Source organism: Myotis nattereri (assembly GCF_964212035.1).
Source record: "Myotis nattereri genome assembly, chromosome: 9".
In the NCBI taxonomy this organism is placed as follows: Eukaryota; Metazoa; Chordata; class Mammalia; order Chiroptera; family Vespertilionidae; genus Myotis; species Myotis nattereri.
The window spans coordinates 19,725,227-19,753,225 of NC_138084.1; the positions used below are offsets into that span (position 1 = coordinate 19,725,227).

General features: G+C 39.7%; 1 protein-coding gene across 2 annotated transcripts; it reads left to right on the top strand.

Annotated features, from left to right (window-relative positions):
* Position 1: 1 nt before the first annotated feature.
* Positions 2-27,989, top strand: ZFP91 (ZFP91 zinc finger protein, atypical E3 ubiquitin ligase). 2 transcript variants are annotated; one of them, XM_081099949.1, is made up of 11 exons: positions 2-473; positions 3,892-3,920; positions 17,296-17,508; positions 18,379-18,415; positions 19,298-19,396; positions 20,200-20,334; positions 21,558-21,608; positions 22,011-22,089; positions 23,512-23,626; positions 24,603-24,702; positions 25,045-27,989. In XM_081099949.1, the coding sequence occupies exons 1-11, from the start codon at positions 127-129 to the stop codon at positions 25,553-25,555; spliced, it is 1,716 nt and encodes a 571-aa protein (XP_080956075.1). In that variant the 5' UTR covers positions 2-126; the 3' UTR covers positions 25,556-27,989. The 2 variants fall into 2 exon arrangements, with proteins under 2 accessions (XP_080956075.1, XP_080956074.1); XM_081099948.1 differs by having other exon boundaries at positions 106-473; positions 19,295-19,396.
* The last annotated feature ends 10 nt before the right edge of the window (positions 27,990-27,999 follow it).

Here is a 27,999-nt window from a genome sequence, read left to right on the forward strand (position 1 = left end):
GAGGAGCGCAGAGTGAGAGAGTGCAGGACGCTCCAGGAGGCAGGGGGCGGGGGGAGCAGCGCCGCGGCCACCGCCGCCTCCGCCTCCACCGCCCGGGACGAGGGGGTGGGGGACGGGCGAGCCCCGATGCCGGGGGAGACAGAAGAGCCGAGACCCCCGGAGCAGCAGGACCAGGAAGGGGGAGAGGCGGCGGTGGCCGAGGCGGCTCCAGAGGAGCTCCAACAACAGCCCCTGGCGGCGGAGGCGGTGGCGCCTGCGGGGACCACTAGCAGCCGCGTGCTGAGGGGAGGACGGGACCGGGGCCGGGCCGCTGCGGCCGCCGCCGCCGCCGCTGTGTCCCGTCGGAGGAAGGCCGAGTATCCCCGCCGGCGGAGGAGCAGCCCCAGCGCCAGGCCCCCGGACCCCACGGGGCTGCAGTCCCAGGCCGCGAAGCCCGCGTCTCCAGCTCAGGGCAAGAAGAGTCCGCGACTCGTGTGAGTAACGCAGTCTTTCAGGCGGTGAGGTAGACCCCCCTGTGTCCGCACGCTCCCCTCTCGGCTCCCGTAGTGCCCACTCCACGTGACATCCTGCCTGCCCTGCCCCCTGCCGGCCCGCACGACAGATGTCATGCCGCTTCCCTGGTGGCTGCCTGATCTTCCTCGTTGTTGGCGTGTCTGCGGGGCCACTTCCCCACTCCGTGAAGTCGGTCTTTGTAGCGATACCCCTTCCGCTCCCTCGTGACTCACCCTTCCCTGCCGTCGCAGGCTGATCCCGCACTCGGGCATCTGCACCCCTTTGTCAGCCTATCGCTTTCCCTCCGTGCGCGGCTCTCCGGTATTACATCACATCCCCGTTAGGAAATGCTCAGCGCGGTCTTGCCTTCAAAGGGGGTCCGTCCCCCGCTCCCCTCCCCTTTAATTAGCTTGGGAGCCCGTTGTACGAGTAGCTCCATGGAGCTTTTAATCACTACTAAGTTTTCACATTACTTTGTACACGTTTTAGAAATCTGGTGCTTACTAGCAGGAAAAAAACGTGACTTAGCCAGTTTTGTTAAATGTAGTCGTTTTTCCTAGAGCACGCTTAAATGGGTAATCTTTCTTTTCTTTTTTTGCCAAGTAACATGTTTTATTGTTTGTTTTTGCATACGTTTTAATGTAGGAACTTCATCCTTAAAAATCAGACTAATCTGAAAGGAATTCCCTTATTTCCTAGAGATCATAGAGGAACTAGGAACATCAATATTTAAAGCTGTTTATTAAAATAACCTTCCTATGTTGCAGAAGCACACATTTGCAAATCCTAGAAGTTAATCACGTTAGCCATCGAATTCGTGACGGATAACATCATTTGTGTCTTGACTTTCAAGTGAAAAAAGTTAGTAAAAGCAGGGAAGGTTGAAAAGGGGAAGGAATCAGAGTTTTAAGTCCCCCACTTTCCTGATAGAGGGTGGCAAGATGTGGTTTATACCAGACCCAGTAGATTTAAAACACACCTGTTCCAAAACACACCTATCTGAGCCTTATTTGGATCTCAATTTCTTGCGCAAATTTCGTAAACAGCCTGTGCCTCATTTTCCTCATCTGTAAGATATAATGTTAATCCCTATGAGATTAGTTTATGAGAATTAAATGCAGCATGTATAGCACTTAGTACAGCTATTTTCAACCTTCTTTATATCTCATGGTACACATAAATACTAAAATTCTGCGGCACACCAAAAATATATTTTTTGCCAACTTGACCAAATATAGGTATAATTTTTTAAATTTTATTTATTTATTGATTTCAGAGAGGAAGGGAAAGGGAGAGAGAGATAGAAACATCAATGATGAGAGAGAATCATTGATCGGCTTCCTCCTGCACACCCCCTATTGGGGATCAAGCCCGAAACCCAGGCATGTGCCCTTGGCCGGAACCGAACCTGGGACCCTTCAGTCCTCAGGCTGACGCTCTATCCACTGAGCCAAGCCAGCCAGGGCAAAATAGGTATAACTTTGATTCACTCACATCAGATGACTATTGTTGTGTTGGCTATTGTCATTATTTAATAATCTAAGGAAAAAGAGGTCAGTGCCTCTGATTAGTCTGGTATAGCATGTTTTAAAAATTCTTGCTGCACATAGTTGAAAATCACTGACTTAGCACAAAGTCTGTTACATAGTGAATATTTATTAAAAGCTATTGTTTTTAATAGTGATGGCATGAAAAAGGTATAAGTGTGTAGGGGTGTATTTTCATGTAAAATTGAACTTTTTTTTCCCTATTACCATACATAGGAAGGTTAATAACTTAATATGTTTTTTAACATTCCCTTTTATTCTGACCCACCCATTTGAGAGTGCAATATTCCTATCTCCTTGACAACTTTCCCCTCCTTCTGTTTCAACAGTTTTGCTTATAGAAATGATCTCTTAAGTTTAAGATAATTGTAGCTACAGTGGTTGTAGCTTTACCATAAAAGTTTATTTTTTCCCTGATTCTTGACCAAAAAGTACCAAATGAGTCTTTACTTCCACAATATAAATGTTACAACATTCAATCTTGGATAAGATTATTAAATTAAATCTTTTTTTCCTCCACAATATTTCTGTGGGGAGGACTAGTCTTAATTCTTAGTGTACCTCCCATAATTTTTTTGTTAACACATTTTCAATTTGCTGCATGCCCTGGAAATCAAAGGATTTTGGTAAACCTTGATTGAGTGGTAACTGGGCCTGATGGTGTGGTGAGCTAGAGTTTTTTTAAAGATAATGAACCCTAGTCCATTTAACTCAGTGGTAGAGCAGCGACCTGCGGGCTCAAGAGTCCCAGGTTTGATTCTGGTCAAGGGCATGTGCCTTGCTTGTAGGCTCCATTCCCAGTGCGGGAGGCAGCCAATTGATGTGTCTCTCTCACAGTGATGTTTCTCTCTCTGTGTCTCTCCCCCTCCCTTTCACTCTCTAAAAAATCAATGGAAAAATATCCTTGAGTGAGGCTTAACCAAGGACCTTGTGGTATAAGGGGAAGATTCATTGATTAGTGGAGGTTTATAAATATGTGTCTGGATTATAGATGTTCAGAGTGATGAAACAAAATTTAAAACTAATTAAGTAGGATGTTTAATCTTTTAAGACATTTCAAGCGTTTTTGAGTTTCAGTTTTTCTAAATCCTGGTCAAGTGCCTTCTGACCTTGATTCATCTCTGCTTTCCTAATAACATGACATATTTTTAAAAAATGAAGTAAGAAGTTTAATCTTTCTATTAATTGTTTTATTCAGGTCTTCTTTCCATATCTCAACGTTGCCCCCCCCCCCCCCCAAACTCCTGGTAATCATCTGTTTAACCAACATTTCTTTCTCATGATTGAAGAGACAGTAAAATGTGCAACAGCTTGAAAGGTCAATAAATACAGCAAATTGGATTGATTGAAACCTCTTTTCCTATTAGAAGGCAAAATAATACAGTGGCAGAAGCATTGGACTTAGAAAGTTTCAAGTCCCAGCTTTTTGCAACTCACTAAGTGACCTTGGACATGTCACTTAACCTTCTTAAATCTTTTCATCTGTAATTGGTAATTTATGATTTGTGAAATGAGATTTATAGTTAGATGATAGGTTACAGTTTTTATAAACTTAAATTTATAAAAACTCCATTTGCATTGAAATGTTCAGAAGTTAATGAAAAGAGTAGGAAATTTTTGTGAAGAGAAATAAATTTTCAGTGAATGCGCTCAAGAGAATAAATAAAAACCTAAAGCTAAGAAAAGGTAAACCAAAGTTGAAGAAAGGTTTTATATCAGTACTCTAAAAATTAGGCTCATTACTTTCTGTATTTTAGCCAATAATTCCGAATCACTGTAGAAGAATCTGAGATAAATATTTGTGCTTTAAGAAAGTGTGCAAGATTGTTCATTTAATTTTTTTTTCTTTCAGATGTATAGAAAAAGTAACAACAGACAAAGGTAAGAGTTGGTCATTCTAATCTTTAATGTACATTACACTGATAATTGTCTTATAACCTGATAGAAATATAGAATTAACTTCAGCCGGATCATTTAAATTGTTCCCATTTAAAAGTGACTTTTATTTAGTTAAGAATTATTGGAATAGATAGAACCTATTTAGACAAAGGCAGGTTTAGGTAATTGGAACATTTTGACTTTATTTAGAAACCTAGTAATGGAAAAAGCAGGTTATTTGATACCAATTTATTGCAGTTTTTTAAGCTTTCTCGCTCTCTCTCTCTCTCTCTCTCTCTCTCTCTCTCGTAACAAAGAAAAAGGAATGATACACAATATCAGAGTAAAGTATAGGCAAAATCTTGATGCTGATAGAGACTCAAATTATAAATGCAGCTTGAAGAATGTGGAAAGAAAGTGTTCTAAGATGACAGCCTGGTGAATAATTAAATGAGGTCATTAGGTCGTTTCTCTTTAAAGAGTTTTACCAAACCAAATGTATATATTGAATATAGTCTTTTTTAAAAGTATTTTTCATTTATCGTATCTGACAGGAATCTACTTAACTGAAGTGTGACTGGTTAATTTACTCCTATTCTCTCTCATAATAAAAGCGTAATATGTTAATTAGACCGGATGTCTTTCCGGACGACCTTCCAGATGAAGCTGGAGCTGTGAGGGAAGCCTGGGTCCCTGGTGACTGCTGGCGGCCAGAGGGAAGCCCAAGTCTCGGGGAAAGAAGACCCATTCTTGCACGAATTTTGTGCATCGGGCCTCTACTATAAATGTGTGTGTGTGTGTGTCTGTGTGTATGTGTATCAAGTTAAAACCTGGATCTTACGCTGTTTTAGAGAATGACAATGTGTTAGGCCTCAGTAACTTGAAGTGGTGGCTGTTTTGTAAATAATTAGATGTTAATGCTCAGGTTTCTTTTTCTCTGAATTTTAGATTCTGATGCTAGTATTTCCATAGTATCAGGCAGAAGTATTTTGTATGAGGCAAATTTTTGTGTGGAATTTTTTATGTGACTGTTTTGTCTAGCAAGTTTTTGGTTTTGTTACTGTTGCTACTTGCAAAATAGGGTATGTCTGCCAAGAAGGGAAGGGCTTGTGTTCATTTTGGAAATTTTAAGTGGGGAAAATGTAGAGACAGCTGGCAATCAAGTATCAGAGCAGTTCTTACTAAAACAACAGCAGCAAAACAAAATCCCATCCTGGTTTTATCAGAGCTAAAAGTACTTTGTGTGTCTAAGAATATATCTAAAAAATTTGGATTGCCTTAAGGATAACTTGGAGAGTGTGGTTGAAATTTTGAATTAATTAATTGCTCTTTGTATAGATGTCTTAAGCCAGAAGTTGGCCACTACTTAAACAGTAGTTGTGCAGCTGTGGAGTGATTAAAACGGCATCATGGTTTATTTAATCGTGATATCAATCCTACTCTAATCCACCAGTTAAATGCTCTGGATCTAGAGTTAGAGCTCAGGGTTTGAATTCAAGTTCTGTCTTTTATTGCAAATAATTCCAATGCCTAGCATTCAGTGAGCACTCAGTAAATAGTAGCTAAGTTTGTAAAATTTTGAAGAAATGGATACTCTTTAACTCCCATCTCCATCTCCTCATCATTAGTTTACCTGTTACAGTAGCTTTCAACAGCTAGATCAGTGAATAAAGAAATGGAGAGTGTAGTAGTCACTTTTTTCTGTGCTGTTTAATATTTAGAATTCACCTCAATTCTTTCCCTTTTCCTTGTCTTTTAACTTCTCAAAAAGTTATTCTGTTACTCCAGAATAATTTTCATGTTCAGTCTACTGAATTTTAACTGAAGTAACTCATACTGATTCCAAAGGCTGAGGTTTTTAAAAACTTTGAACAGGTTGTGATATTTTCTAGAGGTACAACTCTTTGTTTTATTAATATTAAAGCAACTCTCCTGCACAAATTAAATTAGTGCTAATGTTGGATTAGATATTAGTTTAAAAAAACAATTCACTTTTCCTGACTTCTCTTAATACTTCTGAGGTTGTCTAATATTTCAATATGGACTTTACTTATTATTTATGGGAAAAAAAGTAGAGCTAATTATAGAAATACACAGAGTAGTCTGATCAGGTTTCAGAAACTCAAGTGTTTGACTGTTACAGTAATGCTTATGTCTCAAATGGGTGACAGTACATTAGATAAGCATTTTATTTGCCCTGTTTCCTTCCTAACCTTTTATCTTAAGATGGCAGAAACCATATTATTTCTTTCAGTGTGAGAATGATCTACTTGGACACCCTTGTTCCTTCTTAGGATGGCCTATATCTTTAAATCCTTTTCCTGGTTTAGACATCCAGAAGTACAGACATAACTCATTTATGATGTATCTGAATTGTCAAACAGGCTTACAGAGCCTTGATTATCAGCTCATTTCAGTTATAGGACATTATATAAATGAGTCTTTCTGTCTCTTACCTACAAAGAAGTAACTATAACACTGTGCCAGTTACATTATAAGAACACCAGGGGCCCAGTGCACAAATTCGTGCATCTTGAAAGGAACTGGGCTACAAGGCTGCGGTGGGCATAGGGGCAGGTCTTGGCCCATCCTCCGCACCCCTGTCGGGCCCCTCCCGGTGCAGCTCCTGGTCCCCTGTCTGCCGGCAGCCCCACTCCCTCGCGCTGGTGGCGCTGGCCCCGCTGGCCCCGCTCACACCCTCTGACAGCACAGAGCGTTTGGAGCTGGCACCAGCAGCGGGTGTGAGCAGGGCTGGCACCGTCGGGTTGTGAGTGGCAGCTGTTGCCCCGATCACCCCTCAGGAGCAGGTGAAGATGGAGAAGCCCTCAGGGGCAATTGGGGCCAGCAGCCGCTGCTCGCAACCAATGATGGTGCCGAGCAATTGGGACCGGCACCAGGCACCGGCTGTAGGTGTGAGCGGGCCGGTGCTGGCAGTAGGTGTAAGCGCCCAGTGGGACCGCAGCGTGCGGTAGCAAAGAATTTTTAGTAACTACCAGAGGCTTGCCCCAATGACAGCAACCGGTGCCCCACCTTCGTCTGGCGCCCTCACTCACCTGCTCCACCATCCTGCCATGGCTGATGCCCGCCATGTTCCACGCTCTGCTGCCTGCTGCCAGTGCCTGCCATGTTCTGCACTCGCCCCCTGGTAGTCAGTGCACATCATAGCCACCGATTGTTTGGTTATTCCGCCATTTGGTCTATTTGCATATTGGGGTTTTATGCATATAGACTAGAGGCCCATTGCACGAAGAGATTCGTGCAATAGGCCTTCCCTTCCCCTGACTGCCAGCACTGGTTTTCCTCCAGCACCCAGGACCCAGGCCTTCGCTTCTCCGGCCGGAGCCTTCGGTCTTGGCTCCGCAGCTTCGTGCCTATGTATGCAAATTAACCGCCATCTTTGTTGGGTTGATTTACATATTCTCCTGATTGGCTGGTGAGCGTAGTGGGGGGATGGTCAATTTACATGTTTGTCTATTATTAGGTAAGATTCTATAACACAGCTATAAGTTTATTTTGTTATATATAGTAATTATTTTGTATTGAAATCCCTTTCCATCCCAGAACTACTTGAGAGTTGCATCAGAATGCCCTGGTAGAAGAAAACTGAAACAGAAAATCTAAGGTGCTGAGTGGGGAAACCTATATTCAGTTAATAAGAATCTAAAATCCATAAGAGACATCCATCTCTACATGAGTCCCTAATGTTATTCTCACACTAAGATGATCCTGAGTGGACCAGAACCTCTAACAAAAAGAAATTAGCACTAATGTAATATACTCCCTGACATTTTAAGTCCAAGAAGGATCAAGTTCCTCTGAATTCAAACTAGCCAGATTGATTTAATTACATCTGGCAAGGACCCCTTCATCTTCAGTACAGTTAATTCCCTTATGGGTGACTATGGATTAGTCTTCTGCCTGCCTACCTCATTAAACCTGCTTTACTCCTTTGATCCTAGTTATATGCCCAATTTGTATCCTAACTTCTTATTGGCTGTTACTGTTTGTAATTTTGCCACTAAACTCTCTTTTCTTTACTGTGACTCTGGGGTTGAAGGAACGGGTAAAAAGGGGAAGGGGAATATAGTTAATAGTGTGATGCTTACACATGACAGATGATTACTAGGATTAGTGGGGCAATTACATTGTGAAGTATAAAAATGTTGAATCACTGTATTATATATCTGAGACTAATATAACCAATATAAGATTGTACATCAACTATACTTAGAGTTAAATTTTTTTAAATTAAAATTTAAAAAATTTTTTTTTAATTTAAAATTTAAGATATAATTTCTCCCCATATCTATATATATAAAAGCCCAGTGACCATTGACGGCAGAACGACCAGAACAACTTGTCACTATGATGCGCACTGACCACCAGGGGGCAGATGCTCAATGCAGAAGCTGCCCCCTGGTGGCCACTGCGCTCCCACAGTGGGAGTGCCTCTCAGCCAGAAACCGGGCTCTGCTGGTGACACAGTGGCGGGAGCCTCCCGTGCCTCTCTGGCAGCACTTAGGAGCAGTGAGCCAAGTGGTAAGGAGCCAGCAGGCGGGTGGTTAGGAGCGAGGGGTCCTGGGTTGCAAGAGGTGGCAGGCCAGGCTGAAGGACCCCCACCCCAGCCCCCCCACAAAGGAATTTCATGCATCCGGCCTCTAGTTAATCTATAAATGCAATTTAATCAAAATTCCAACAGGGTTTTTTCTGTGGAGAAAATTTGAAAAGTTCTTGGGGAACCTCTGGAGTATATAACTTACACATTGAAAACTATTAGTTTACACTAATCTGGGAATTCCACCCTCTTTCTAAGAGTAGGATTGATTCCTTAAGGAAGAAAGAAGAGGTGAAGAGTGAAGAGATACTTTGTGGGCATCCAAGCATGGCTATTGCATATATGTATACCATAATTTATTTAATTATACCTGATTAAAGGACATTTGATATTTCAGTATTTCTTTTCTGGGATTACAGGTGATATACAAAAGCGCACTTACCATAAATGTATAGTTTTGTGAATGTTCACAGGTCTTAAGAAGCAGGACATGATCAACCACACTCAAGGGTAAACAACATTTTGACTTTTGGTAGCAAAATTTAGTTTTGCCATTTTTGAATTTTATATAAATGAAATAATACAATGTGTGCTCTTTGGTGCAGGGTTTCTTTGCTCACCATTCTGTAACAATCCTCTGTGTTGTGTTTGTTATAGGTTATTTTTATTGCTGTATATTGTTCTGTTGTGGGAATATATCACTATTTATCCATCTTACTGTTTATGGGCATTTGGGTAGCTTATGACTACCCAGATGCCCATAAACTAATAATTGGCCTTTATGACTAGTGCTGCAATGCATATTTTATTAATGCAACTTTATTGAGCATAATTTATACACCATAAAATTTGCCCATTTCAAGTATGCAATTCTATATATATATTTGCCTTTTCTAGACATTTTATAAATATGTGTTTATTGTTTTTGTGTCTCTTATATAGCATAATATTTTTGAAGTTAATCCATGTTGTAGAAGGTATTGGTATTTTCATTCCTTTGTATAATATTGCTTTATATTAAAACTAGAGGCCTGGTGCATGAAATTTGTGCATGGGTAGGGTCCTTAGGCCTGCCGGGCAATTAGGGCAGATCAGGGCCTTCTGGCTGCTGGCCGGGGCCTCCCTTCCCCGGCTGGCGGGGGCCTTCCTTTGTTCCGCGCTGCCCCCTCGTGGCTATTAGCGCACGTTATAGTGAGCGATTGGATTCCCGGTCGAAATCCCCAGGGGACAGTTTGCATATTAGGCTTTATATTTATAGATAATCCACTTGATTTATCCATTCATCAGTTGTCTACTTTCTAGCTATCATGAATAATGATGCTTTGAATAATCATGGAAAAGTTTTTGAGCAGACAAATGTTTTTATTTCTTTAGGGTAGATATCTAATACTGAAATTGCTTGATTGTATGGTAAATGTATGTTAAATTTAAAAAACTGCAAACATTTCCATAGTGGCTGTGACACTTAATGTCCCATCATCTATAAATGAGGGTTTCTGTTTCTTCATAATTTTCACCAATTTTTGTTATTGCCACCCCACTATTCTCTCAGGTTAGTTTCTTTAGGATGGTGGGGAAGGAACATGGTAAGACGAGTGAATTCCATAAACATGGGCCCATTGCTGCATTTCATTTGCTGTGAAGTCATTTCCTTGATCATAAGAAGTGCTGTGTGGAATACCATGACTGTGGCTAAGGTATTCTCTAAGTCCACAAATGGTTTTAGCAGAAGTATTGTGTGTAGGGGAGGAACATACATATCCAGAGTGAGTATCTAATCCAATATGAACAAAACACTGCCACTTCCATGATAGAAGTGGTCCAGTGTAATGAGCCTGCCTGTCACCAGGAATGGGGCCATATCAGGGACTCAGTGTTGGTCTCTGCCTTTAGCTCATTAGACTATAGGTAGCAGTAGCTATAGGCAATTTTGCCTTGGTGTGAGATCCTGGATTTGGTTTTCAGCAACCTCAGCTCTGCAGCTATAGGAGATAAGGATTTCTTTCAGATCATTTATGTGATACTTGAATTGGGAATTTGTATCTCTGAGCACATCTTCACCTTTCCCCACTTTATCCAGCACAATTTAGGAGTAACAGGCCAATCTCATTATACTTGTTAGTTTGAAGTGTTCTAAGGTATCAAATACATGATCAACTTGGCCTCATTATAAGTATTTAATTGGGAGTATCCATTGTTGATATTTTTGCCTACTTCTGTTGTCACATCATAAAATGGACTTTCAGTGCTCACTTTATTACTAGAAATACTAGTCAATTTAATGCCTTTAAATCTGATCAGCCCACAGAACCTATTCAGAATCTCTTAAGGTTCTCTTCCTCTGGAATCACTTTCAGTATCAGTCTGTTTTAGGGTTCTTCAGAGAAACAACCAATGGAATATATATAGAGAGAGAGAAAAAGAGAGAGATTTATTTTAAGGAATTAGCTCACATGAAGGTGGGGTAAGAGCTGGTGTTAGAGTCTTGAGTCTAAAAGCCACAGGACTGGAAACTCAGGATTTCTAGTTGAATTCTCGAGGCCAAATCCCTTTCTTTGCTCTTAGTGCCATCTACATTATGGAAGATAATTTATACAGTCTACTGATTTAAATGTTAATCACATCTAAAAAATATATTCACAGCAACATCTAGACTGGTATTTGACTCAATACCTACACATTATAACCTAGCCAAGTTGACACATAAAATTAATCATTACACTCATATCCTTAGTTTTGGGCAAGTTTTCTGTTCTTTTTGCCTGATTTCAAAACTCTTCTTCAAGGTTTTAGTTTTTGCTGTTCTTTTTTCCCCCCAAGAGCTTTTTTTCCCCAGTGTACTTTTGTTAAATACAGGATGCGGCAAAAGTAGGTTTATAGTTGTTTGTATGGAAAATAATACAATAATAAATAATAATACAAGAACAAACTGTTTCGTGCATTCACAACTGTAAGCCTACTTTTGCCCAACCCTGTAGTATACTGTTTTTATCTAATGGTGTACTTGCCTCCCATTCTAGGATATGTAAAAAACATGTTTTTCTGTTCCCTGAATTGCCCATTTCTCAAGTTGTTTTTCCTGTTTATTTAACCTCTGATTAGAGATTTTCCTCAAGGTTCAGGTGTTCTCTAACTTTCTTTTGATTTATTTTTTATTTATTTATTTTTAGAGTAAAGTACTAAAATGCTGATTGGAAGATCTATGTATGCACAGTTTTACTCAGTGGACACTTCTAACTTACATGTCCAAAATGAAACACACTCTCTCTAGTATTTCCTCAAAACAACAAAAACACCTGTCTTTTTCAGTGAATGCTCCCACCATCCATCCTATTGTTTAAGTCATAAATCTAGAAACCAATTAAATCCATGACACCTTTCTATCTCCTGTTCCTTTATGAAGTCTTTGTCGGGTTTGTCTCCTAAGTATTTCACATATTTCTAATTCTTTCCATCTCCCATGATATTATTCTTTATCAAGCTATTATTCAGTGCCTAGCCCAGTGGTTGGCAAACTGCGGCTCGTGAGCCACATGCGGCTCTTTGGTCCCTTGAGTGTGGCTCTTCCTAAGCCTTAGGAGTACCCTAATTAAGTTAATAACAATGTACCTACCTATATAGTTTAAGTTTAAAAAATTTGGCTCTCAAAAGAAATTTCAGTCGTTGTACTGTTGATATTTGGCTCTGTTGACTAATGAGTTTGCCGACCACTGGCCTAGCCTATTGCAGCAGACTTTTAGCAAGTCTCCATGAATCTACTCTTACCTACCTAAGTCATTCTCCCACCTGCAACCAGAGTGAACATTAAAACCAAATCTGATCCTGCCTTTCTACTTAAACTCTTCCCTGGCTTTCTGTGGCTACCTTTTTTATTAGAATTTTTCCTGCCTCTTCAGCAACATGTTCTCTCTGCTCCAGTCATGTTGGTCTTATTTTCATTTTCTATCTCATGACAATTACATGCCTACTTTCTCCTACTCTGTCACCCACCCATCTACTCAAGAGTCCAACCGTATTTATTCAAACTTAAATGTTAAATTTTGAGCTAATTGTTAGCTATAGAAACCATTCAGTTATTAACATGTTTTCAGATTGGTAGTTTCAAAGAGAAAGCATCCTTTCACCTTCTCAAACCTATGTCTAAGCAGTCTTTTAATGTGTTGAAGAGACTGAATGTATTTACCTAATGCTTGTACTTTGAAAGTAAGTGGCACTAGTTTGTGATTCTAATTTATCTATAGAAATTTTGCTAATGCTCATTAATATTTTTTTTCCTTTTAGTGTTCCTGTAGCTGTTGTCTGCTGGGAATAAAATCAAAACATAGATGTAGTAAACAGTGAATCTGGTGACTATAACAAAAAAGAAAAAATCTAATTTAAGAATTAACACACATATATACACAGTCTTGTTGATTTAAAAATGAATCAACCTGCCCAACTCGTGTGGCTCAGTGGTTGGGGGTCGAACCACAAACCAAGAGGTCACTGGTTCAATTCCTGGTCAAGACACATGCCTAGGTTTCAGACTCAATCCCCCTAGGAGCGTGCCGCAGGTAGCCAATCGATGGTGCTTCTCATTGATGTTTCCAACTCTCTGTTCCTCGCCCTATCTCTCTAAAAATCAATAAAAACATTTTAAAAGAGAATAAGTCAGATTGGAATGTACAAAAAAATCTCAGTTTTTTTGCTGGGTTTTAATTAAAAAATTTTTCTTCCATTCTGTTTTGCAACATAACAAAAATAGTGCATACAGTTTTAGATTAAAATTCACTTTTATAGAGTAACTAGAGGCCTGGTGCATGAAAGTTGTGCACAGGTAGGGTCCCTAGGCCTGGCCAGCGATCAGGGCCGATCTGGGGGGCGATTTGGGGGCCCCTGCTGGCACCCGCCTTGGCTGGCCTGGGGCCTGCGGAGCTGGGGGCAGCTCCTGCATTGAGCGTCTTCCCCTGGTCAGTGTGCGTCATAGCGACTCGTCATTCCAGTCGATTTGCATATTCGGCTTTTATTATATAGGATTCTTGTGATCTTTTAGACCAGTATATTACATAAACAGGGCCCTCTCTTGGCACTTGAACCTAAGGTTGGGTGAAAACGAACCAAATCTGAAGGAAGTCCTGGGCCTTTTTTATATGGTTAGGTGTATTATATGAAAAAAATATAGACTTTGGACTTACATACACCTGGGTTCAAATCTCAGCTCTGTAATTTTATATGTGAGCCTAGAGAAGTCGTTACTACTTGCTTTCTTCAACTATAAAGGTAAGAATAATAACTACTTGACAGGGTTATGAAGACTAAATTTAGAAAGATGAAAAATATATATACTGCCAAGTACTTAACCAGTATTTAAGATTTGTTAATTTCTCAGAGGAAGACCTTTACTCCAACTTCTTCCTAGCCTATCAACCAACCACTCCGTTTCACCCAAGAGTGTCTGTGTTAGCTTTGTAATCTTGAAGAAATCGTTTCATTACTCTAAGCTTTAGTTAGAAAAATGGGGCAACCTGGAGGAGGACCAGATCGTATTAGAATGATCCTTCTATAAGTATTTTATCATGATGAAGTGGCTATCATCTTTTGGAATTTAATGAGTTAGGTTGCTTTGAAAGAATCTGTTGCTGTAGGATGGACATAAATCACTTACATTTCATCTTTTGCTACCTACAAGAATTAGGAGAAACATTACCTGCCAGTAGTAAGTACTAATTAATATCTTTTTGTCTAAATTCACACTATCAACCATTCTTACGTTGTCCCTTCATCCTCTTTCAAGAACATGGTTGTATTCACTGTGCCTGCGTGTTCAGGCATTGGCTTATCTGATGTTATCCTTCACCTAGGCCCATGGTCAGCAGACCGCGGCTCGCGAGCCACATGTGGCTCTTTGGCCCCTTGAGTGTGGCTCTTCCACAAAACACCACATGCGGGCGCACACGTACAGTGCTATTGAAACTTCGTGGCCCGTGCGCAGAAGTTGGTATTTTGTGGAAGAGCCACACTCAAGGGGCCAAAGAGCTGCATGTGGCTCGCGAGACGCAGTTTGCCAAGCCGCAGTTTGCTGACCACTGACCTAGGCTGCTGTGGCTTTTCTCTCTTTTTATTACTTATATATCAGGAAGCCTCCTCAGATAGCTGCTATTATGAGAAACAACTAGTAATTGTCGTTCAAGTATCATACAGAAGAAACTTGGTTCTTATTTTCAAGAATTATTCATGTTTTAGCACTCATTAGTACTTAGTTGTTGTTTTTAATGTTAGCTGGGTAGGTGGGTAGATTTATTTGTGTCTTAGTTTTTCCATTTAACAATGTTTTTGCCAATAATTTCATGTAATTTTTACAGATTTCTCTATACAATATCTTACTAATATAGCCTGGTTTATTTAAACACTTTCTTGTTAATGGAGGGTTAGGTTGTTTTCACTCTTCAGTTATATAAACACTAGGGGTCCAGTGCATGTATTCGTGCACCTTGAAAGGAACTGTGGGCTGCGAGGCTGCAGTAGGCACAGGGGCAGGTCTCAGCCCATCCTCCGTGCCCCCGCCTGGCCCCTCCTACCGTGGTCTCCGCCTCGGTCCCCTGTCTGCTGGCAGCCCTGCTTCCTCTGCCACTGCCCCCATGCGCTGACGGTGTGGAGCAATTGGGACCAGCGCCGTCAGTGGGTGCGAGCAGCAGCTTCTGCCCTGATTACCACTCAGGAGCAGGGGGAGGTGGAGAAGCCCTCAGGGGCAATCAGGGCCAGTAGCCTTCACTCGCACCCACTGATGGCACCAAGTGATTGGGACCAGTGCCAGGCAGCGGGTGCAAGTGGGGCCAGCGTTGGCAGTGGGTGTGAGTGGTGGCTCTGACGCCAGCAGGGTACAAGTGGGGCGGCGCTGGCAGCAGGTGCGAGCACCGGGCGGGACTGCAGCGTGGGAGTAAAGCATTTTTAGTAACCACCACCCCCACTCACCTGCTCCACCATCCCTCTGCAGCCAAAGCCTGCCATGTTCCGCACACGGACCCTGGTGGTCAGTGCACAAAATAGCAACCAGTTGTTCTGTTCCACTGTTGAGTCTATTTGCATATTAGCCTTTTATGCTACAGTGAACCTCCTCTTGCCAGTTTATTTTCCTTGGGTAGATTCTTAGAAGTATAATTGCTGGATGTATTTTGGACCTTCCCTGTAGGTGACTAATATTTGTCAGTTTCTTGTATAGTCCTCCAAAAGTATTACCATCTGTAAGAAATTTATCTTTTATATATATTACATGTGTATTTGAGATGTCAAAATTCATATAACCAGTCCCTCCCTGATATTTAGTTTTCTACTCTTGTACTACCAAAATTAGTGCTAGGATGACTATATCTAAGTCATTTTATAAGTGTGATTGCAGTTTTGTAGGATAAAGTCCTAGTAGTTAAAATTAACATGAAATGGTGTGTGCATTTATAATTTTGATAGATTTTGCCAAATTGTCCATAGAGCAGTGGTTCTCAACCTTCCTAGTGCCGCTACCCTTTTAATACAGTTCCTCATGTTGTAGTGACCCTCAATTTCCTTGTTACAAATCGAACATAATTAAAGCATAGTGATTAATAACAAAAACAATATGTAATTATGTATGTGTTTTCTGATGGTCTTGGGCGACCCCTGTGAAAGAGGTCATTTGACCCCCAAAGGGGTCGTGACCCACAGGTTGAGAACCACTGCCCTAGAGGTTTTGCCAGTGCACATGCCGTTGTCATCTGTATTAGAATGCCTGTTTTCCTACAGCTTTGCTAATACTTAGTGTGTGGTCAAGCATTTGGATCATTGCCAACATGATAGGGGAACAGTTGTGTCATACTATCATTTTCATTTGAGTTTTCTGCTGTTAGGAGTAGATTGAGCTTTCCTACTTGTATGTTTGAAAGCCCATATTTTATGTTTATGTAGTCAGTTGTATTAGTCTTAAGACGTGAAATTTTGTGCTATTCTTAGGCCTTTTTTATTTTGAAATTATTAAAGGAATCTTCCAGGCTCACTTTTAATATACTAACTTATATAGAAACAACAAACTACTCTAGGTTTGAAATCCAATTTCTAATGCTAAATTTTTATTGCATATTGTGCAGACTGGGGTGACGCTACCTCACCTATTCTCCTTTTAAAGTATGGGAAAAGTATAGGGTAACAAGAATCAAGGGAAGCATTCCTGTTAAGGAATTTCTTGGTTGTTAAAACATCTAGAGCTATGATTCTTTCTTTCTAATGCCTCTGTACTTTTTCAGTCATCTTTCTGGGATCACTCACTTAATTTAGGTTCTTTTATCTTAGATCTAAAAGTTAGAATCCATGAATTGAATTACTTGGGTATATTTCATATACTCCTCTAAGCATTCCACTTTTTAGTAAAGAAGTATAAAATAAGTTTTTTCATTAAAGAGATGATAGTAAGATAAGTTTTATCTGCTTTTTCTCTCATTTTATTGTTTCTATTTTGTTTAAAAAGCTGAGGGTTTTTTTTTTTTCTCTGGAAAAAAAAAAAAGATGTTTACTGTGCTAGCTGGTTTGGGTCAGTGGAAAAAGCATCAGCTTGTGGACTTAAAGGATCCCGGGTTTGATTCTGTTCAAGGGCAAATGCCCAGGTTGTGAGCTCGATCCCTAGCAGGAAGCAGCCAATCAATGATTCTCACTCACCACTGATGTTTCAATCTCTCTCCCCCTCTTGCTTCCTCTGAAATCAATAAAAATAAATATTTTTTTAAAAGTTTACCTTCTTGACTGAATTTACGATAGTAGATATACAAGGATAGTTTTTGGTTAACTGTCAACTTAAAAAAGAATGATGTTTTCATCTAGATCCCAAGGAAGAGAAAAAGGAAGAAGACGATTCTACCCTCCCTCAGGAAGTTTGCATTGCTACAACTAGGCCTAGCCGGGGCTGGCGCAGTAGCAGCAGGACATCTGTCTCTCGGCATCGTGACACAGAGAACACCCGAAGCTCTAGGTCCAAGACTGGCTCGTTACAGCTCATCTGCAAGTCAGAACCAAATACAGATCAGCTTGATTATGGTATGGGGCAAGCAGATAATGGTTATGTAAGAACCAGTTGTCTGTTGGTTTTAAATGTAATGCTAAACATTTACCAAAACAGCTTAACTTTCAAGGGTAGGTGTGGTGATATAGGAAGGGTTCTTTTTTTGACAATGTGGACGAAAGGGGCCACATGCTGATCTGACCAGCTCAGGGGAGGTTTGCATGGCAGTCTTGCAAACTTAGAGACCTAAAGTTACCACAAAGGATGGTCTGAAATAAAACTTGAAGTAAAAGCAGTGATGGTGGGCAGTTAGGTTCTAGGCCGGTATCTTCACTGACAAGGTCAACCTTTACCTTAACTGAGCCTATCTGTCTTTTTGCATCTAGGATAACATACCCTTGAAGTGTCTGGGTAACTTGTAACTTTCCCTTTTTCTGGACCCCTTGGGGTACAACCAAATGTGCTGGGCGGGCACCAGGACGGATACCACAAATTCCTTCATTATCATGTTAATTGTTCTTGCACTCACCTAAGTATGTGTCCATCATTTTACTTTTTATCCAGTCCCAGGGGTTTCCCCACTTTGCTTTCTCCCACCTCCTTAATCTAGCACCAATGAATTTCATGTAACCCACCTATAGCCCTCCTTTGACTGCAATGTATAATACAGATGTAACCCGCCATTCTCTAGAGCATTATCTCAATTCCTTGAGGTTCTGCTTCTGGCATATGTCGACAGTTTGGCTCAAATTCACAAAAATTCTTTACAGGTTTCAATGGTTTTTTTATGTTAACAATTTGCAGATAGTCTCCTTTTGCATGATTACCTTAGGCAGCAATTTGGTCTCTTAGCTGCAGGAAGAAAACTACATAGGTAATGCTTTGTTTTGGCTTTACTTTTCCAGAAGTTGCAGAAGAGCATCAATCTCCAGGTGGCATCAGGTAAGAAACATTTCATATTTCATCCCTTGGGAACATAGAACACAGTCACATTAAATTCTTAAAGTTGTTTTCTATTTGAATTTTGAGCTATAACAGAGAAAGTAACTTCAGTTTTGGTATTTAGTTTAAATCCCACTTTGTTGTTTTTAATCCTCATCAGAGGATATTTTTTCCATTGATTTTAAGAGAGAGTGGAGGGGAGTGGGAGCCAGGAGAGAGAGTGACGAAAGAGAGACACATCTATTGTTTGCCTCCTGCACGTACCCCAACCAGGGCCAGAATTGAACCTTCGATCCTTGACTGGCAATTGAACCCAAGATCCTCAGGCCAGGGCTCTAACCAAACACCTGCCAGGGCCCACTTTGTTCTTGATTAGAGCCATGACCAGGTAATCGTAGTTATAGAGTTCAGAAATCATTATCTCAGGCATCTTCTATGTTCTGGTTTATTCCATGCTTGGCACCAATATGAAATGAGGTTGTTTAGACCAGGGTTTTAAAATGTTATCAATATCTTTGGTGGTGAGTCACGTGATTTTTATTTATTCTTTTGTGTGTTGATAGGTGTTTTTTGATACAACAGATTACTAAACATAGTATTATGAAGTCAGTTGGATTTTAGCCCATCATGCCATTGAACAGTCATCACCCCTTGCCTTTGTTTAATAAAGTGATAGCATATCTAGGATTTTTAATTACATTTTTTTCTTCAGGATAGAGCAGCTAGATGCAGTTCAACTAGATTATAAGGATAAAAACTTACTGTAAATCTTTGGCTATCTCCAAAAATATTTACTTAATAACATATACTAAATTAGAAAATCCCCTCAGATTCAATCTTTACAGCTAGAATTTCTAATCTTATTTGCTTTTTTTTTAGTAGTGAGGAGGAAGAAGAAGAAGAAGAAATGTTAATCAGTGAAGAGGAAATACCATTCAAGGATGACCCAAGAGATGAGACCTATAAGCCCCACTTAGAAAGGTATGTCTCATTTTACTCTAGACATGTCAATGAAAAGTAAGTTTGGAAAGTACTGTTGCATGTTTTTATTTTGGCTTATTGCCAAACTAATGGGTATAGACTTAATTTTATTTAATTAATTAATTAATTAATTAATTTGTTTATTTATTTATAAAATATTTTTGATTTCAGAGAGGAAGGGAGAGGGAGAGAGAAATAGAAACATCAAAGATGAGAGATAATCATTGATTGGCTGCCTCCTGCATGCCCCCTACTGGGGATTGAGCCCACAACCTAAGCATGTGCCCTTGACTGGAATCAAACCCAGGACCTTTCAGTCCACAGGCCGATACTCTATCCACTGAGCCAAACCAGCTAGGGCTGGACTTAATTTTAAATGGATAATTAATTATGCACTTATTTTACAAATCTAACATTCTTAATTACCCCTCATAAAATCCTTTCTTCCATTATAGAACTTTACTTTGATCATATCCATATTATTATGATGTTTGCCTGTTTTATCATAACAAGATATGAATTGCTTGAATACTTGGAGTTTTCTGCTTTTGTTTATCTTTGTAACTATAGTGAGATTTCATGTTAGGGCATCATTAGCCTTGGGTGGAGGTCATCCCATAGACTTGAAATATTTGTCATTATTGTGCTTATGAGGAATGGTTAGCTGGAAATCACATTTTATGAGTCAAGGATCATCATTTTATAATAACTCCATGATAACCTCAGGCTTTACCTTGTTATCAAGTTTTCCTTGAAAGGATACTTTGCTAGATGCCAATGTTGAAATGTATTTGTGCTTTCAGGGAAACCCCAAAGCCACGGAGAAAATCAGGAAAAGTGAAAGAGGAGAAAGAGAAGAAAGAAATTAAAGTGGAAGTAGAGGTAGAGGTGAAAGAAGAAGAGAATGAAATTAGGGAAGACGAGGAACCTCCTAGAAAGTGAGTGAGCAATTACTACTAAAAATGGAAACTTAACATTTTGAAAGCACAGTGGAAAAAAGGTGGGAGTGTGAGGGCAGATGTTGACATATACATATAGGGTGGGGCAAAAGTAGGTTTGCAGTTCTTATGGAAAATAATAAAATAAATAATCTATATATATATAAAAGCCAAACAACCATCCAGCTGTTCATCTGGTAGCTATGATGCACATTGACCACCAGGGGGAAGACAGCGCAGGAGCAGAAACCATAGGTTTGGAAACATGGAACAGGCTGATGAATCTCAGAGGGGAGGGTGGGAAGAGATTAACAAAAGATCTTATATACATACTAGAGGCCCAGTGCACAAATTCGTGCACCGGTGGGGTTCCTCAGCCTGGCCTGCAGGGATTGTACTGGAACCGGCTCTCCGACATCCCCAAGGGGTCACAGATTGAGAGAGGCTCAGGCCAGGCCGAGGGACCCCACCAGTGCACGAATCCGTGCACCAGGTCTCTAATACAGTAATAAACTATTTGCTGTACTCACAACTGTAAACCTACTTTTGCCCCATCCTGTATTCCTGCCTTGAGCAGCTAACTATTGTATTGCAGAGACTCTTCTCAAAAAAGCTTGAAAAGTGTAATTCAGAGGCAGTACTTAAAGACATACAAATGAATAGGCAAGTCAATAAATTATAGGGATGCAGAAGGAGTAGAACAGCAAGAAAAAGTATGGCAAATGTGGATCTTCAAAAGAAGGGCAAATGATGTAATAACCTTGATCAGGTAAAACCTTTCTTGTCTAGTAACCACTTCTCGTTGCAGCAGTAAGATTTTTGTGTGTTTAGGCTTTCTGGTTCTAGTTCAAGGAGACTATAGTTTATATATTTAGGGTTTTTTTAGATAATAGATTCTTTTATTCTACTTTTTAAATTAATATTTAAGTGGTATACTTTTCACTGAAACAACTCTTCAAGTAGTAACCTTGAGGTTTATCCAAATCTTCTGTAGTATTGTATAGTTTATGAACAGTATATTTTTAACTTGTGATGCAGACTTTTTGGAAAGTAAAATTACTTGGGAGTGAAATCTTGGTTTGGTTTGCCAGCTATGTTTGTAACTTTATGTATTCTGCTACCTGCTCTTTGGTCTTGAGTATATATGTCTTCAGCCGTCCTTCACTCAATAAACGTCAATCCAGAATATGTGTACAGTTTACTCTTTTTTTTTATTATTATAGGAGAGGAAGAAGACGAAAAGATGACAAAAGTCCACGATTACCCAAAAGGAGGTGAGGATTTGTACTCCTGTGTTTTACCTTGTTTCTGGTGGTAGGTATTTTACTCACATATGCCCTTATAATAATGCTGCAGGAATGGACAAAAGCAACTTTATTAATGTCCGTGATGCAAAGTTACTGTGTTTTTATTTCCACTGCAGGATCTGAGTGTTTCTAAAAATCTTAATACTTTTTTACCCATTGAGGGTATGGGATTACTAATTTATTTTGTGTTATTTTTTGTATAAACATTATTTTAAACATTTTGCAATTGCTGTTTACTTCTAACAAATTATATGGAAACTATAATGATAGTATAAAGTTGCTATTTCCTAATAGTGCAGTTTGAGTTGAAGGTCACTAGGCAGACTGTGTCTTCTCTGTTGCTAACTTCTCTCCTACATGCTGATTTAGGAAAAAACCTCCAATCCAGTATGTGCGTTGTGAGATGGAAGGATGTGGAACCGTTCTTGCTCACCCTCGCTATTTACAGGTCAGTGAAGTTGTGTAAGACAACCTTCCAGGTTATGTCCCATTACTAATTTAGTTCTCAAGCTTCATGGGACTTTAGAATGTGTGATTTTGTGTAAGCTTTATCATTAACATGCAATGTCAAGAAAAGTCTTTATTTAAACATAAAATTAGTTTACTCATTGGTTAAAAAAAAAACGAAGAAGTAAAGTGTCTAAGCACCTGAGCCCAAATGGAGGATTTTCCTTGGAATCTTTGAAAATTCCAGTGTTTCCCATTATAGTGCAAATATTTTTTTATATGAGATTATTATAATGACACACCAAGACAAAGGAGAACAGATTTTATTTTAATGTGTAGTTTTAAAAAATAAATTTAATAGCTCAAACCAGTGATTTCTTGAATACTGTTTAAAATAAATTTAAAATTTTTAGTTTGCAGAGTTTTTTAGAAGTGAATATGTTTTTAAAAATATGAATAAATATAACAGCTTATGTTTAGGTGTCACAGAAAATCTGTAAATGAATACAAGTCACTAAAGCCTAGGAAATGCCTGTTTGATATTTAGTTTAGCAGCAAATATAACATGAAATTCAGGCCTTACTTTCTGTTTCTGGTTCTGTTACAATAATGATAGCTAGTGTTCTTGTGCTATGTGTCATTTGCTGCACTAAGCACCATGCACCACGTAGTATATGATCTCTAGATCCTTACAGCACTACAAGACAGCTGATCTCCATTTTACAAATGAGAACTAGAGCTTACAGTATTAAGTGCACATCTCCTAAGATCTGGGGTCCTCAAACTACAGCCCTCAAATATTGTATTTGTTCGTTTTGTTTTTTTACTTCAAAATAAGATATGTGCAGTGTGCATAGGAATTTGTTCATAGTTTTTTTTTAAACTATAGTCTGGCCCTCCAACGATCTGAGGGACAGTGAACTGGCCCCCTGTTTAAAAAGTTTGAGGACCCCTGCCTAAGATCATGCTGTTAGTAAATGACAGGCCCTGATTGGAATTCAAGTTTATTTCTGTAGCCTATGTTCTTAACTAACTAACTATCTATCTCTCTCTCTCTATATATATATATAGAGAGAGAGAGAAGGGGGGGGGGGGGCCTGAGCGACCTGAATGACCAAACGACCAATTGACCGGTTGCTCTGACATGCACTGAACATTAGGGGGCAGGTGCTCAACTCATGAGCTGCCCCCTGGTGGTCAGTGTGCTCACACTGCCGGTCATCCTCCCACGGTCCCTCCCACCAGCCAGCTGGCTGAGGGACCCCATCCATGCACAAATTCATGCACTGGGCCTCTAGTTTGATTATATAGCCTCTCTATCCATATACAAAGTATTTGATTTTTCTTCAGCACTTTGACTTAGCAAAGGATCAGATATCTGAGAAGTTTTCATTTTTATCCCTCTACACTTTTACTGTTTTAGCACCACATTAAATATCAGCATTTGCTGAAGAAGAAATACGTATGCCCTCATCCCTCCTGCGGGCGACTCTTCAGGCTCCAGAAGCAACTTCTGCGACATGCCAAACATCATACAGGTACTTTCAAAATAAAATTTTTCAGCAAGTATATAAATGCACTGTACTTTTAAGTGCAGGTGGTAATTATATTCCTTTTCTAACATAAATCTTAGAAGAATCTATAGTCAAATATGAGAGAAAGGTGGGAAAGTAAAATGTAATGACATAAATTTTACAAGGGATGGCCTGCCGAATCAGCATCTGCATTTAATAAGGTCTCTTGGTGGTTTCTAAGTACATTCAAGCTTGAGAAAAACTTGGCTCTTCTCCCTACTTAATTTTAAAACTGCTTGGGATGGAATATAGGATTAATTTTGTTATTCTTTGCCTTTTAATTTATCTTTGTGTTGTCACTCTATTTGTAGTAATTTTAAGTGAAGACATAGAAAATGTACTGGTCATTCAACAAATGGTATTAAGCATCTGTTTGTGCACTCTCTTGTGAACCAAGTGATGAAGAAATAATTAAGTATGATGCTCCTTTGCCACTTAGATTCCACACCATGTTATCAAATTCATCAAAAATCCTGTGAAATTTAAAGGGCTTGTGAAATGACAGAGGGTGGTAGTTGAATGGTGCAGATGATGTGGGGTAGGAGAAGAAGGTAAATACAGGTACTGTACTGTATATTTGATAGCAGCAATTCGAGAGAAGTATAAATTGTTTATCTTTATTTTTAAAGAATAAAATCCATGAAAATGTAGTTGTTTACTTACCACGCAATTTATCCAAGATCTGGATTGCTGGTAAAATTAAGATTAGGATTTTAGTTCTCATATATTTCTATTGGTTTTTTTATTTCATTCTAAATTTTTGTTTATCCAATTTTTATACATTGAAGATAGTGTTGCTCTTACTCTGAATTGACCTGCCCAATCATCTGCTTACTTACTGTAAACTAGGAAAAAAATACTTAGAGGGTTTCTGTAAACTAGGAAAAAAATACTTAGAGGGTTTCTGAATGGAACACTAACCACAGTTTTTTCTTTCTAGATCAAAGGGATTATATCTGTGAATACTGTGCTCGGGCCTTCAAGAGTTCCCACAATCTGGCAGTGCACCGGATGATCCATACGGGCGAGAAGCCATTACAGTGAGTATTTATTTATTGGTAAACATCTGGGTGAGAAGTACATTTATTTACCCCACTTGAGGGTTGGCCCCTTTATAAACACGTTAGCTTCTGCTATTCTTCACTTTTACCAAATGAGAGTGGGTATGGTTAGGGTGAGCCTACTTAGTGAACTTTTTCTTTTGTTGTTTAAACAAACAGAAGAAGTCAGATTAGCTTTCCATCTGGTAACTTTTTCTAGTCCCTCACAAGAAGTATATGTTACTCTATTGCTTATGTATGTGATCTCTAAATCACACCTGACTTTGAATAAGAACTCTTTATTTCTCTATCTGATCAACCGTTTTCTTTTTCTCTCCTTAGATGCGAGATCTGTGGATTCACTTGTCGGCAAAAGGCATCTCTTAATTGGCACATGAAGAAACATGATGCAGACTCCTTCTACCAGTTCTCTTGCAATATCTGTGGCAAAAAATTTGAGAAGAAGGACAGCGTAGTGGCACACAAAGCAAAAAGCCACCCTGAGGTGCTGATTGCCGAAGCTCTGGCTGCCAATGCAGGCGCCCTCATCACCAGCACGGATATCTTGGGCACTAACCCAGAGTCTCTGACACAACCTGCAGATGGTCAGGGTCTTCCTCTTCTTCCTGAGCCCTTGGGAAACTCCACCTCTGGAGAGTGCCTCCTGCTAGAGGCCGAAGGGATGTCAAAATCATACTGTAGTGGGACAGAACGGGTGAGCCTGATGGCTGATGGGAAAATCTTTGTGGGAAGCGGCAGCAGTGGGGGCACTGAAGGGCTGGTCATGAACTCGGATATACTCGGTGCTACCACAGAGGTTCTGATTGAAGATTCAGACTCTACTGGACCTTAGTAGAAGGGAAGACTTTAGGCACTGGGACAGCTCAGACTTTGTATTTAAAAGATAAAAAGGACAAAAAAAAATTTAAAGCATTTAAGATCTAGTAAAATAACTGAAGGGCCTGCTCTTTCCAATGTGGATCACAGCACACACACATATATCTACTCTCTCTCCTCCTCCTGTCCCCTTTATAAAATTGATGTTGCCTTTACCAGAAAGGTAGACAAAAAACACAAAGCTCTTAAAGCGAGGGTTATCCTCATGCTCGGTTCCAACCAGGCAAACTTTCTGCTGATTAGCAGATTCCCTTTCCCAACCTGTAAATCTTACATGTTCTGGATCAGCTTTTAACTCTTAGTAATATATACTGTCCTATAATTCCCTTCTCCTCCTTTACTGCTGCCCTATGGTCTGGCTTCTACCCACTGCAGCACACTTACTCTCAAAGTATCATATAATTCTAATCTCTGGAGGCTGGCAGCTTGACTTGGCACTTTAGGGCCCCTTAGCAGGGTGAGCTGTTAAAACAGCACACATCTCTCACCCCCTTTTCCTCCGTTCCTCACCTGGTTTCAGAAAGGAAGGATACATACATGGGGACCACTTTGACCCCACCACCTCAGTCCTCCTCCCAACACCTTTATATGGCTCTCAGTGGTGCTCACTTGCTTGGAAGCAGGCTCCCAACAGGGAGGGGACTGCCCTTTACATGGTCCCTTTGACCATAGGACAGGGCTGCATATCAGTGAGACAGAAAAGTCCCAGTTTAATGGCAGAAATTTGCACTTTGAACATGTGTGTTTTTGTGTTGTGGAACCTGAGATTTTTTTATTTATTAACGGAAAGTCTGATTTTTTTTTTCTTTTTTTTGTCTTTGTTGCTATATTTTGTGGGGCTGGGAGAGATTACATTATTCTGACATGGGGTCCTTTCCATAAGAGGTACTTTTGAAGGCAAGATAAAAGGTTGAAGAAGCACAGCCAGCCTCTAAAATCATAGCTTTCCAGTGGCCTTGAAGCTGGTCCTCAGCACTAAAAAAATCACTACAGTAGCTTAGTGCTTTTTCAGAAGCCTTTTTAGGGGAGAATGTTATATTTGTGGTCATTAGTGCTCTGTGAGTTTTTAGAACATTGAGATTTAGGAATTTTGAGGGGATGAGGAAGGTTGTTCAGGGTCTGAATTACAGATACGAGATTTTTTCTTGTGAATTTGTTTTTGTTTTTATTTTGTCCCCATCATTTCTTTACACATACCTCCCTATTGGCCCAACTCTGGCCCCTTGCCTTGTTTTTGTTTTTGCTTTGCTTTATCATTGGTTCATTCCAGCTCCCGATTAGTGAAGGACACTGCCATTATTGAAGGAATAGTCTAGGAGCTGTACAATTTTAAGTCAAAGAAAATGCTCTTGTTTTGTTTCCTAAATTTAGTAACACTTGAGAAGAAAAAAGGCTTCAATAGACAAAATTAATGTAATAATAGGTTTGGCTTCCACCTGAAATCCTTGGAATTACCACTTCCCTTGAAATAGGGATTTTCATGGGTTGGATTGCTTATTACTGTGTATAAGTTCGTAACTCCCAGAAGACAAAAACCTATTTGGGCTCATTTTTAGGGAATTAAAAGGGCAATTTATGTCCTGTGTACCTCAGAAGTTGGAATTCAAGGCTTGCCCTATGCATTATTTGTCAGAAATGTATGATGGCTGTTGGAAAGAATGAAGTTTTGCTGAGAACAAAAGGAACAGCTTGTTTTTCACAAACACTAAAACTACAAAGTTTATCAATTTTCTCTCTTGATTTTTTTTCCCCAAGAAGAGGGTAACAAAATGTCATCTCTGAAAGAGGCTTACTTGACACCCACGAGTCTCCATGGCTGGGATACCAGGGAGTGGGGAGTGAGACACCTACAGTGCACAGTCTTAAATGCACCATTGTTTCTCTTCAGCATGTGGCAGATTGCCATCCCTCCAGTGTGGGGGTAGAAAGGAATAAGGATAGAAGGGATGTAGAATGTGCTTTCCTGCCCACAGTAAGGATTTGGAGTTGACTTTGGTATGTTGATTAGATATGAAAATATATATGACTGACTGGGTGGGTCTACAACAAAGTTGTTCTCACCTTACCACCCTCCCCCATAGAAGTCTGTTTTGTACTGTTTCACTAGCTAACATCCATTCCCCATATTTACCTTTATCTTTGTTACATTTATTTTACCCTTTGTGTCCATAAATTACATCTTTGGTAGTTAGTAATGAGATATTTTAGCCATGTACATGAAAGCAAACTGCATTAAAAAAAATCTTTATGAGATAGAGGTAAATATGTTCTCACACTCCTCTCCCTGTCAGAGTTCTAATAATTGAAACTATCTGTTCTTTCTCCCTTTGTTGTCCTTTTCATAGCTACCATTTGCCTATAATATGCTTCAATAAATTATTATAGCAGTTTGCAATAAAC

Excerpts from the sequence above, each read along its gene's own strand:
- ZFP91 (XM_081099948.1), top strand. The coding sequence starts at position 127 with ATGCCGGGGGAGACAGAAGAGCCGAGACCCCCGGAGCAGCAGGACCAG. Across the intron at positions 18,416-19,294 it reads CAATCTCCAGGTGGCATCAG|TAGTGAGGAGGAAGAAGAAG; the intron begins GTAAGAAACATT and ends CTTTTTTTTTAG. Across the intron at positions 23,627-24,602 it reads ACATGCCAAACATCATACAG|ATCAAAGGGATTATATCTGT; the intron begins GTACTTTCAAAA and ends TTTTCTTTCTAG.